The sequence below is a fragment of the Coccidioides immitis genome (genome assembly GCF_000149335.2).
Source record: "Coccidioides immitis RS genomic scaffold supercont3.1, whole genome shotgun sequence".
Classification (NCBI taxonomy): Eukaryota; Fungi; Ascomycota; class Eurotiomycetes; order Onygenales; family Onygenaceae; genus Coccidioides; species Coccidioides immitis.
The window spans coordinates 5487998-5500654 of record NW_004504310.1 but is presented as its reverse complement, the minus strand read 5'-3'; the positions used below and the strand labels follow the sequence as shown (position 1 = coordinate 5500654).

Here is a 12657-nt window from a genome sequence, read left to right as displayed (position 1 = left end):
GCCGTAAAGTTTGTACCAATACTTCCTAGCCGGACTCTGGCAGGGCAACAAAGCAAGGGATCAACGCCAGCTGGTTACCAGGGCCACCAGTACCGGTACCTCCTCTCAGCCAATCCGTGCTTGTTAATTGCCGCCTCGCAACCGGAGCGACGGCTGCTATTCATGTCGGGCATCCATGTTTGCTCCAGCTTCGGCACATTTCAGTCCCACATGGGGTATTGCAATTCAGGAACAGCCTATTCCGCCCGCAAAGGTGAGATGGTACCTGATTGTCACTGGCGCTCCGCAAAATTTACTCCGTCGTCATACCCTTGCCCAGATGTCTCTCGCGAGCTTGGAAGTCAATTTGATTGTGGGACGTCATAACGGAACATGCAGAACTCAATTCGGGCCATGCCAAACTACGTAGTGAATACTTATGGAAGAAGCATACGACAACCGAGTGCCTCCTCCGCGCTGCGGGTTTGTGATGAAAGCTGGGAATGGAATACTCCCGTATCTACTCCGTACTCCACTATTCAGATCCAGATCTCCTCGGGAATAGGCCCGTTCTCTCAATCCCCGAAGTAGCCGCCAGAATCCTCGAGCGCGGAGGAGAGTCCAAAAATAGTCCCCGGTGGTTGATCGACGTTTTCGAAAGGACGGGAGAGCAAAAGCAAAAATGAGCTCTTCACGGCTATCGAGTAGTCTGACTCTCCCGAAAATCATGTCTATTGATCTGGGCCGGGAATAGCTGGCTGCTTGGTCTCGTGGGCTGATCAACAACTTTCCCAGGATTCGACGAACTCAATCGCAGATATTAAGCTTAATTCCAAGGTGAAATTTCCTCGACACTTGATGACTGCAACATGGCAGCTCAGCGGCCAATCCAATCGCTGGCTCGGTTAGGATGGTGGGTGTTTTGAGTTCCGAGAGGCATCATTTGCCCTGCTACCCACCCTGAGCCTGCGATTCAGGGCATATAAAAGTGTTCCAAGGAACCAAAGCCACGAAACATCCTCAGATGGTCCATCGTGATGCACCTTTTTCGCCTTCGGATTGAACTGCTAGTTGTCCCGTGAGGTCAGCGGTGCCAACCCCCATTTCGTCCCATCTCCATTCTTTGGGGGCTTCCAGTTCGGAGGGACTCTTGATGTCATAGATTCAGCGCGTCCAAGTTGTGGACTCCAGAATGCAATGGAAGTGTTTAAAATCACGCCCACACTACACGTGGGGTGTTGTATGGAATATTCCGTATGTGTATACATTAAAAGCCTGAGGCGTCTATTATTGGCTTGCTGCCAGGAGGCGTGCTGAAACGCCCATTGTCTTGGGGAAAAAGCCCATTCGATTCGACATTGTTCTTCACCTCGAGCCGCCGTCCAGAAACGGCCTCGAGGCTGGAAATGGGAATACCCCGCATTCACGGTGGCTGAGCGACCGGATGCAGGGTCGGATTTTGTGTCCAGCCAGATATCCTCGTGAACTTTTGAGGGGAGCAAGGGCCTTCACCTGGGATGAGGGGCACAGGTGGGGTTGGTGAGCTGCTGTGTTTATCTGCAGCCCGGCGCGTCGACGTGACGGAAATGTAAACATTGACAACCGCAGCAACTCGGCACATCGAGCAAGTTCGCGAGCAACCATGCGCACCGCACCAAGTTCAGTGTCCATCCGGAGAGGGCATAACTCTTTATGTTTCTGTGGGACCCCCACGCTCGATGATAACTACATATTCGGCCAGACTGTGGTGACAACGAGGGCGTGTCGAGGTGGAGTGGGCTGGCTGAAGATGGGATCTCCGTCCAACCTTGCAGGGCTGTATTTAACTTTGAAGTCTGACGCCATCCACTTACGAAAAATGGGCCATTATTGCACTACGGAGGACTCGCGTAGTTAATGACCAGCTAACTCGACGGCCGAAAGGGCTCTCTAACCTCCCGCTTTGTCTGCTCGAACTGGCTCGCTGCTCTCAAGGCTCAAGCCCCGACGCTGAGAAGTCACGAGATCTCGCTTGGTGTTCGTGTTGTTTACGTCTTGGCGCAACGCGGGAACCCAGCAGCGCCCGATAAAATAGACAGGCATCCCCAGCGCGGCTTTGGCCACTGGAAAACACCCCAGTTCTGAGCTGGCTTTTCGTGAAACTCTGCCAAGCTTACAGAAAGAGCCGTCTTCGTGCTGTGATTGGCTTTGGCCTGGCTGCAAGACTTGATCGGTCGCTGGGCTCGCAGGCCCATCGCTCAAGTCCCAATAATGTCATGCAGGCGCGGAGCTAGTTGCTGCTAAGCGCCCCCACTAACTATGGAGGCCAGTCAAATGATCAGCCTCAAGAGACGGTGTCGCCGAAGGAAATCTGGACGGATTGATGGAGGGAAACGCTGATGTTCCGGGATAAAAGAGTTGAATTTTCCGGGAGACGTTTCCGTGGCCCCCAACCCCAAAAAGGATCTGTGCTCCAGTTTGTCTCGCTTCAAAGGTTCGAAGTGGCTGAATCAGGGTGTTCTCACTACTGGGAAGGTGCCCTGAACCCCGGCGCTTCATATCAAAAGGCTGGCGAATAAGATACCCTCTCCCGCCTGACCATGTGGAGTGGATCGATGACGAGTCAATCACTCGGCGCCAACCAGCTTCAAAATCCTGCGTTCAGAGTCGTGCACGGCCGGCTGCCACGGTGATACGAGACGCTATTCCTTCTTGGATTAGGTTCGCGAGACTGGTCCTCTCACAATCCTGCGAATGGAGTTGGTATGAAAATCTTTCGCTTCGATGGACGAGCTGGCCTGGATAAGCAGCCCACAGGATGCCAACACATCAAAATGAATTCGCCAGTCTGGATACGGAGTACGGAGTACTCCGTACAAAGCACGGAATGCTACAATGACCAATCCATCAAAATAAATTTCAGCGCAAAAAATTGGCTCTCCCACCTTGCTGTGGAAATATCTTGCCCCCTTATCAATCTCAGGTTGTTAGTGAGATATGCAGACAAGTATTCTGTTGCATTATGTGGTTCAAATGGGAGCATTCAATGCCTTCTTTAAAATGAGGTTCAAGCATGGAGGTGCAGCCATGATCCATTTTCTGAAGCCTGGAGCGCGAGTGTTTTCGGAGAAGGTCCACAATGAAATCGCTGTAATCAGGTACTTCCAGGAACACACACCAATTCCAGTGCTATTCATCTTGCATTTGGGTGACAAGGAGCAAAGTCCCCTTGGTCTCGCCCCATTTATTAACCTGGAGTACTCTATACATTGACCGTGCAATGGATTTGGGGTGAAGCACTCTAAACACACCACGACTCCCAATCAATGCTTGACGAGCTCTCAATCCACATATTGATAAAGAGAAGCTTGAAATGCTATATAGGCATTTGGCAGACACATTGCTGCAGTCTATGCTACCACTACCCCAGATAGGGTCACTGATCCAGATGTCACCTGATCGATACGTGCTGTACAGTAGAGTACATATGGAGTACGGGGTATATAATTTCAAATCACTCACAAATCCAAACTGGAGAAGGTTGTTTTTACCCCATGTTTAAAGCCACAAGAATGGGCCCTTTGATGCAGCCATCAAAAATCAAAAAAAAAAAAAAAAAAAAAAAAAAAAGAGCAGCAATGGAACTAGAAGGACATTATCCGATGTGACACAATGGATCTATCTTAAATGATTTTCTTTCGTGGGTTTCTGGGCGGGTAACTAGATGCTTCCCAAAACCTCCTTGAATGCTGGTGATCCTGCACTCCCTGCGGTGTTTGACAGCCGTGGCTAAAGCGCTGCTCAATGCCGCATTGCTCTTTATACCAGACTTAGGAAAGGGGCTCGAGGGTTTCACGAATAAATACAATCTATACAGAATGGAATGCGAAGAACAGGAACATGCAGACTTCTTCACAAGAATTAAGTGAATAGGTAACATGAGCTCTGGGCCTCCAGAATGGAGGATACTCTCCAGCAGACCATGATAACACTGTGGTGGCCGTGGCCTTGGACGATCCGTGCAAATTGGACGCAACATGAGAGAGTGCGAGACACTAGAAGAATAGTGGTGAAAAAATTGCGCTCTAGTCGGGCTCTGAGCCAAAGTCCCTAAGTTGTTACTCATCCAGGCCAGACAGACACTCAGTTTGCCAGACATATAGTGATTGTCACCTATGCTCATCGTCATATGACGTGTGCTTCAGAAGCCTGGCCGGAAATTTCGGTCGTGGAAAATGCACATGCCACGAATATCAGGACTCTGTTTGGCTCGAACACCTTTAGGCAAACTAACAGAGATTTCATCCTGCATCCTCAGGTTGCGGAGCTATGGGCATGATTCAGGACGCCTGCATTCCGCATGCAAGGACCAGGATTGCTCTCAGGCGGAACTTTTAGCTTCCTCGAGAGTCACGCATGTAAATAACTCATTTCCAGTAGGTAGCAATGTGGAATATATCAGGACATGTCCTTAGAAAAGAATTACATATTCTCCTAAAATTCCATGCTTTACGGGAATTTCATTCGACTCCGCGCTAAACCCACTCGGGAAGCTTCACCGATGGCCAATCACGTGATTATCAGATAATTTTCTGTCGCCGAAAAAAAGGCCAAACACGAGTAGAGAAGCACGCATTTCGACAACGGCCAAAGACAAATATGGCTGGCGCTGTTAACCCTAGAAAGAGACGGCGGGAGCCCGTTAATGTCGATGTCAAGCTTGTTGAGATATACGAAGATCTCTCCAATGAACAAAATGAAATACGTCTAAAAGCTGCTCACGATTTATTGTCTCGATTTACGCCAGATCAAAATGCGCCAAACGAGCAAATTGAAAAGGTCTTGAAAAGGTTATTTCGAGGACTATGCAGCAGCCGAAAAGCCGCGAGAATTGGCTTTTCTATTGCACTCACAGAGCTCTTGTCGCAAGTGTTCTCGGGCTCCAACGGTCGAAATTCGGAGGAGCTGAACATTCCGAAGACCATTGAGATCCTGGAGTCGCAGACCAGCCCGGTAAACTGTGCTTCCGGTCAGGTATGGTTTTTCTAGTTGTTCCAAACGCAGTATTTCTTTCTATTGACTGGGTTGCTGTAGGAGGAAAGAGATCACTACTTTGGCAGATTATTTGGAGCGGAAGCCATCCTAAAGTCCGCTATTTTACTCCAGCCTGATGTTCCATTCGAGAACTGGAGTAAACTTCTTTTCTTAATTTTTGAATTGGCCAAGAAAAAGCCGTGGCTCAGGGAAGAATGCGGATATATCATCTACTGTGCGGTGCGAGACATTGCCAGCAAGAAAGCCGGCATCCAATACGTAGACGCAATCATCAAAGGGCTAGCAGAGAACGGACTTGCAAGGACCCCTGAGGGTGTTGCGATTTGGCTGGCGGTAATGGAATCTTCCTTGCCAGTGAACTTTGCCTCCGGTGTGTGGCAGAACAACAATCCATTGCATTCGAAAGAACGATCCTCCCTGGCGAAGATTATGAAAGAATCATCAGATCTCCATGCTGAGCAGAATGGCGAAAATGGAACGGCGAATAGGTCTGGCGTCTGGAATCCAAAGCTCCATTTCGCGTGGGATCCAATCCTCGCCAAGCTATATACATTTTCTCAGGGCAAAAAAGGGGACAAATCTTCTAAGCAAATATCTTTTCCTGATTTTTGGACCGAAGTTGTTGACAGTAAGCGCTTTCCTATCATTATTTGTTCTTTTTCTTCTCTTCTTCCCCCGACCTAAATGGCGCTTGCTAACAATTTGTAGACGGACTTTTCGCCGCTGCTTCCTCAGAAGAGCGGAAATATTGGGGTTTCCTGGTATCTATGAAGGTCATCAATGATGGCCCCAAAGAAGCCGCCGGATCGGTATTTACAAAAAATTTCGTCCGCTGTCTGATGAATCAGCTATCAGTTGAGGATCGATATCTTCATCGAATAGCCCAGAAAGCCGCAAAGTCGATACAGGCCCGTGGAGCAACGGATCCAGAATTTATAACCCCGGCACTTCGCGGCTTGATGGGCTCAGCGGGTGCCGTCAATTTCGACCAGGTGACTAAGACAAAGACCGTTGAGAAATTAATCGGTGATGGCTCCGTGGACGGTTTGGAGCAGGCGGTTCCTTTCCTGGAAGACTTGATCACCAAACCAGGTGTGGACGATGCGAAAGTGGCTGGGTCAAGGAGGCAGCAACTCGCTACCCTCCTCAACTCGATCGTAAAATCGCTATCCATTAAATCAAGTTCGCCGGATGATCTAGATTCCACTATCAAGCGTGTTATGCTAGTTGTGGCTCGGTTCGCGTATTTTGTGCCTGTGGAAAGCAGCAAGAACAAAGCCACCGTCCCCGATCCGCCGATCACCTCGTCAACGCAGGAATTCTTCAGGAATAAAATTTCATCATGCCTAAATATGGTCGTTGCTGGGCGCAAGAATGCTTCGACTATCGCATGTCAGGTCGTTCAGAGCATCCACGACATGAACGAGAATGGAGAATATGGAAAATTCGTGATCGAAATGGGTGAAGAAATCAGCGGATCGGTCGATTCAGCCTTCAAAATATTGAAAAAGATCCAGCACAAGGTGCGTCAAAAATATATCGCCTTCCAATTTAGACTTGCCTAATCGACTGTTTTTCAGGAGAAGAAAAGTGAAGCCGGAGCAGCTAGCATTCAGGCACTCAAGCTGCTCTACGCCATGACCATTTTCCAGGTATACAACGGCGACGCTGATGCCGTGTCCATGTTGGACGAACTTAAAATATGCTATGATAAATTTGTCAGTCGGAAAAAGGCTGATGATGCTGATACCGCGGAGGCTTCTGATATTTTGGTTGAGATCTTGCTAAGCTTCGCATCGAAGCAATCTCAGTTATTTCGTCGCACTAGCGAGCAAGTCTTCGGTGCATTTGCCGATCGAGTTACAGCAACGGGCCTTCAGTCGTTGATTGCGGTACGGTGCTTTCAGTTGTTTTAAATTTACAATAATCACGTTACTGATATAGTGTATAGATTCTGGAGGCGAAGGATACCCTTGCAGGACAGCAGGAAATGTTCGAGAATGACGATGAAGGGAGCGATGTGGAAATGATCGATCCAGACGATGATGACGTTGAAGAGATCGATCAGTCTGGAGAGGAGTCCGAGGAGGATCTTGAGGCCTCGGATGAAGAAAGTGATGAGGATGGATCCGAAAACGAAGACGGAGACGAACTAGAAGAATTTGATGCTAAACTGGCCGCTGCACTTGGAACCCACCGTGCGGACAAGGACCTGGACGCGTGCTCGGAAAAGTCATCGGACTCCGACATGGATGACGATCAGATGGAAGCGCTCGACGAGCAGCTAGCCCAGGTATTCAAGGCACGCAGCCAAGTGACGAGCAAAAAGAAGGAAAAGAAAGAAGCCCGCGAGAACATGATCAATTTCAAAAACCGAGCACTCGACCTCCTGGAAATATACGTGAAAAAATCACATTCGAGCATCATCGCGACCGACATCCTCCTCCCACTCCTGCAGGCCGTCCGCAAGTCCAAAGTGCAACAGATCGCCAACAAAGCCAGCAATGTCCTGCGTGAGTATTGTAAGCTCTGCAAGGGAAACAGCCTCCCCGCCGTCGAAGACGAGGACCGGCTGTGGGACTTGCTCAAAGCGATCCACGAGGAGGCCACGCATAGCGGACCGGCTTTCCACGCGACGGCCTGCAGCCAGGCCAGCTTACTGATTGTGAGAATATTAGTGGCGCAGAAGAAGGAAAACGCGAAGGGTATCGTGGATGTGTACGCTGAGACGAGGAAGAGACAGCTCCTAAGTAAGAGGTGCCATGTTCAGCCGTCGTTCTTCTCGGACTGGAATAACTGGTGCGTCTCTGCGAGTAAGCAGATGAAGGAGTGAGGTGAGGTGAGGTGAGGTGAGGCCCTGTGTATGCATACTGTACATCCTTTAAATCAACCCTCCAAAGGGGTACCATCAGGAGGAAATCACAATATGAAATATATTTACTTCTCTTTTTCCTTTTCGATCCAGTGGGATTAAGCCACGTTGATAAGGTTCACCTTTTGGAACAACTCACAAGATCTTCTGGTCACGGCTCTCTCGGCTCACCATTAGTCTTTTAAAGATACTAGAAAGTGGAATGGACTCCAGAAGCACAATAACAAGTTTCTGAAGCACAGATTTAATCAATACTGTACTCCGTACGGACGATGCTGAATGACGGCCAGAGCATAAAATAACATTTTATCCATACTTGATATGGCTATTCCTTCGCGGCCTGGTGGCTAATCGCCAAAGTGCCAACAACATGTTCTTGAATTAAACAGCAATAAATCCTTGGCCAAACAGCACGAGGATAGGGGAACACCGAGGTAATTAATATATATTAGCGTACAGCACTCGTTCGTTCCATTATACCACACCACAAGAGGGTAATAATGAGCGTTTATACTCCGTACAACTGGAGTTTACGTTTTCTTTCTTTCTTTTTTTTTTTTTTTTTAATATTGATCGACTGATGTGAAAGAGCGAGCCGGTACGGAGTACAAATAAAAGGATACGAAGGGCAAAAATGAGGGTATCAGATTTACGGTGTGCGAGGTTCGCTTATTTTGAGCGATAGGGCGTGGCTTACAGAATTATGAGGACGAGGATAAAAGGGTAGCTGGAGCACATTAGGCAGACATCTAATAATCAAGATGCAGGGCTTTCGGGAGTGAAGCGCATTGGGAGGGAAAGAGATACATCCAAAAAAAAAAAAAGAAAAGAAGCCAAAAACACGGATTCCATTGATATTCTGCACTGCAATGATCTACTCGAAAAGGAAAGAGATATATTTGATCGGGCCCGTGCGAACCTTTGGAGGCTGCTCTGCAGCAAGAATCTCCTCCAGACCCGTCACGAGGTCAACGTCCTCCGGCTTCCACGCCCAGGGATCTTTTCGGTAAACCAGTCTGTGCCCGAAGTACAAGATCAAAAATGCCGGAAGACCAATATACGCCGTGAAGAAGCCAGAGACCGTCCACTTCTGGGGGAAGAACACCTGGAAGCCGTTGATGAGGACGAGGAAGATAAAGCCGACGATGCCGATGTACGCGCCGTATGGCTGGAGGAAAGACTTATAAGGACGTTCGACGCCCTGGACATCGGTGGCTTTGCGGAAGCGGAAGTAAATGATGCAGCAGCAGGTCCAGGAGATGAAACCGGATGTGTTGGTAAGGCTGACGAACCAGTTGAAGACCTGCGAGCTGCCGTTCGCGACGGCAAGGTAGGAGAGACCGGAGAAGCAAGCGCTGGCCATCATGGCAGTGTATGGGAGGCCGTACCTGTTGCATGCCTTGAAGATGCTGGGAGCGTTGCCTGATACGGCAAGGGAGTAAAGCGCGCGGGAGGACATGTATAGATAGGAGTTTCCAGAGCTCCATGCAGAGGTAAGGATGACGGCATTGACGACGCTGTCAAGGACGGGGATACCGGCGTTCTTGATGCCGACCACGAACGGCGAAGAGCCGGCGCCAGCACCGCCGTTGGTCAAGGCAGCGTTATCGGATGGACAGGTGACACCGATAGCGATGGAGCCCAAGATATAGAAGAAGAAGAGACGGTAAAAGTATCGGCGTGAAGCTCGGGGAATGTTGTATCGAGGGGATTGCATTTCACCGGCGGTCTGGATGATGAGTTCGGGTGCGAAGAGAAAAGCAAAAGCACTGAGGACGATACACTGCAGCAGCGCGATGAAGCGGCCCTTGTCTCCGGTCAGGATGTATTCGTTTGCCGCCCCGGGGGTTTTCCAGTAGTGGAAGCCGAGTCGTTGACGGCTTGGGCCACCGCCCCAGAAGAGGATAAAGGCGAGGATGAGCAGGCCCAGCAACATGATAACCTTCAAGCTGGCGAACCAGAATTCTGATTCGCCGTACCACTGGACGGGAAGCACGTTGAGGGCGAGGATGACGATGAGCAGGATGGTGATCCAGACGCCGATGTGGACGTTTGACTCCCAGTAATCTATGATCAACGCACCGGCGACGATTTCGTTTGGAACCAGGATACCCATGGAGTACCAGTACAGGTACCCGAGAGCGAAGCCCAGACTTCTCGAGACGTACCGATATCCGTAGTAACTCATCGTGCCGCCGTGGACGGGGAGGTAGGTTCCGATCTCAGCGACGGCGGTGACGACCATGAGGACGAGAGAGCCGATGAAGACGTACGCACCGAGCAGGAACGCCGGGCCACCGATGGCGAGTGCCTGACCGCTGCCGACGAAGAGACCTGTTCCGATGGTCCCGCCAAGGGCCATCATCTGGACGTGTCGCGACTTGAGGCCACGCTGCGTCTGACTGTACCGACTGTCAAGGAGATCTTTCTCGACCATTGAACGGACGAAGTCGCGGCCGACCTCTGCCTTCTCGTAGGGCGGGGGCGCCGCCGCTGAGACGTTGGTCGTCCCGACCTCCATGTCCTTTTCGTTGCCCATCTTTGAGGGAAGATGGAGCGGCGAGTGTCTCCAAGGTCAGAGGAATTCAACAAAAAAAAAAAAAAAAAAAAAAAAAAAAAAGGTGGAATATTTCGTAAAAAGAAAAAAAAAGAAGAAAAAAAGAAAAGAACAGACGACAGAGGGATAGGTAGAGATGACAAGAGGACGGGGGGAGGAACAAGAAACAAAAAGGCACTCCGTCAAAGATGAACGACGTTTTTTTCTTTCGTCAGACCCCCGGTCAACGGACGAAGGGTTATTAGATTTCGGCTGTCCGGGCTGGAGGGCAGTTATTTAAACAAGGCCGGAGAAATACGAAATCCCGGGGCAGGGGAGTCAGCTCTGGAGGAGTTCACCTGCCGCGAGGGAGCTTGCGCCGCAGGATACCGTCGGTTTGGATGGCTGCAGAGAGCATTGACCGTGCTGGCTCGGGCTTGTCGATGGTGGAGGGACAGCGGTGGGGGGAGTGGGTTGGGAGTTCAAAGAAGCAGCTTTTCGCAGAAGAGACCTGTATTTAATCTCTGTCTTTGGTTAGGCGGCGGCCCATCCTTTCATGTGGTCCTGGAACTTAAATAATGGGATGTTGCTCCGTTCCGTGGTCGTTGGCTGGTGGCGCTGCGGACGCTCGCATCCGCACAATGACGGTGATGTTTCTCGAACGGATAATCACTCACCATTGTGTGTGTACACATCCGTCGCGGGTGTCAAGAACAGTCCATTGGATGGTCGAGCTGGCGGTACTCCATACAGTCGATTGGATTCGTCGTCCCTTTTTTTGCACCCTGCACCTCAGCATAGCCATGACGAGCAGCACGGGGTTTGCCGTGAGAGAGACCGGGAAGAAGAAGAAAAAGGAAAAACAAGGATGGCGTGCAGCGGTGCAACCTCGCAAGGGACCCAAACTCAAAGCGTGACCGGAAAGGCTGGGCGGATCCAGTTTTTGTGGAGAGTCAGTTGGGGATGCGGAGGGAGATCACGGACAGGGGCCACCACCAGCTAAAAAATCAACTCGTTTTCTGTCTGCAGCTTTGTTTTTATCGCCGTCCTGGTTAACTCTGTAGTCGAGTCGAACATCGAACAGCCCACCAAATGCACGATCAAGCTCCACGCGACTGGCAAGAGGAGGAGGAGTAAGGACAACAATAAGAAGAAGAACAAGAACAAAGAAGAACAAGAAGAACAACAACAAGAAGAAGAACAACAAGGTGGCGGCGGCGGCGGCGGCGGCGGCGGCAGTGCAGGTCCTGGAATCACGATCTTCTTTCACTACTCTTTAAGCTGGAACCTCCCGCATCACCCAAATTTAATATCCACACAAAGTTCGCGTGGAATTATGGGATGCTTCTGCTTTTTTTTATTTTATTTCGCGTCGTGACCGTGGATCTGGCAACTCTGCGCAGTGGCTTTCTTTAAGCTCACCAAGGAAATTATTGGCTTCCTTCACTAACAAGAAACGAATCACTAACAGAAACAAAACACGCCGGTGCCTTTTCTTTAGCCAAGTGTAACTTGACGCATCCCGACGCTTCAAAACCGTTTTGTCCCGCAGAGTACTCTGTCAACTGCTTTCGTACCACCAGCGTCTCCCGTCATGGGAGATTCTTTTATTTTTCTTTTTTTTTTTTTTTTTTTTCCCCTTCTAAGCTGCTGAATTGCCTCGGGTTCAGATTCACGCCATCATTCGCACCCTCTCTCTCTCTCTCTCTCTCTCTCTCTCTCTCTTCTCTCTCTCTCCTCTCTCTCTTGTTCTCCCCAAGCAAAAGTCCAAGCCCGAATGGAGGACGCTAAACTGGCTAATTCGTACATCCCGTCATTGTGGATCAAGATCTGAACACTCTGCGGCCTGTCAATTTCCCTTCTTTTTTCTTTTTTTTTTTTACCCCTTCCCGCGGTGGCCTGAGTGAAAATCACGATCATAGACGATTTGCTACCATTTGACGAGCATCGCGATTCCATGGAACACCCTGTACTCCGTACTCCGTAGTTTGGATACATACTCGGGTTGCTCCGTAGTTTAAAACTACCCAGGCTTTTTTACGGAGAAAATACACGATGGCTTTCATCACCTTGGCACGAGGAGTGGCAACCTGATCGTCAACGTCTCGCTGCCCACTTCGGCTGTCAAGCCCATAGCCGGCTCAAACCCCGTCGAACGATGACGGAATGCGACACACCAGGGAAACGGGCGCAGGTGCAAGCCGGTTTTCGTCCAGCGCGGTTCTCGCGCTAGTCC

The 12657-nt window shown here is 49.9% G+C and overlaps 5 protein-coding genes across 5 annotated transcripts; 2 read left to right on the top strand and 3 right to left on the bottom strand.

Annotated features, from left to right (window-relative positions):
- Positions 1–199: 199 nt before the first annotated feature.
- On the bottom strand, positions 200–1211 carry CIMG_01138 (uncharacterized protein). Its single transcript, XM_001247366.2, has one exon. The coding sequence runs from the start codon at positions 706–708 to the stop codon at positions 382–384; it is 327 nt and encodes a 108-aa protein (XP_001247367.2). The 5' UTR covers positions 709–1211; the 3' UTR covers positions 200–381.
- A 133-nt stretch (positions 1212–1344) lies between these two features.
- On the bottom strand, positions 1345–3155 carry CIMG_12802 (uncharacterized protein; the record flags this gene model as incomplete). The annotated part of the gene is made up of 5 exons (XM_004445775.1): positions 1345–1704; positions 1936–2081; positions 2277–2613; positions 2703–2927; positions 3135–3155. The coding sequence occupies 5 exons, from the start codon at positions 3153–3155 to the stop codon at positions 1345–1347; spliced, it is 1089 nt and encodes a 362-aa protein (XP_004445832.1).
- Positions 3156–4408: 1253 nt separating this feature from the next.
- Positions 4409–7963, top strand: CIMG_01141 (DNA polymerase V). The gene is made up of 5 exons (XM_001247369.2): positions 4409–4992; positions 5053–5641; positions 5722–6536; positions 6594–6905; positions 6965–7963. Exons 1-5 carry the CDS (start codon positions 4618–4620, stop codon positions 7844–7846), a joined length of 2973 nt encoding a protein of 990 aa, XP_001247370.1. The 5' UTR covers positions 4409–4617; the 3' UTR covers positions 7847–7963.
- A 750-nt stretch (positions 7964–8713) lies between these two features.
- CIMG_01142 (proline permease PrnB) lies at positions 8714–10424 on the bottom strand (the record flags this gene model as incomplete). The annotated part of the gene is made up of 1 exon (XM_001247370.2): positions 8714–10424. The coding sequence occupies one exon, from the start codon at positions 10422–10424 to the stop codon at positions 8760–8762; it is 1665 nt and encodes a 554-aa protein (XP_001247371.1). The 3' UTR covers positions 8714–8759.
- A 553-nt stretch (positions 10425–10977) lies between these two features.
- On the top strand, positions 10978–11701 carry CIMG_01143 (uncharacterized protein; the record flags this gene model as incomplete). Its single annotated transcript, XM_001247371.2, has 2 exons — positions 10978–11373; positions 11486–11701. The coding sequence occupies 2 exons, from the start codon at positions 10978–10980 to the stop codon at positions 11699–11701; spliced, it is 612 nt and encodes a 203-aa protein (XP_001247372.2).
- Positions 11702–12657: the final 956 nt, after the last annotated feature.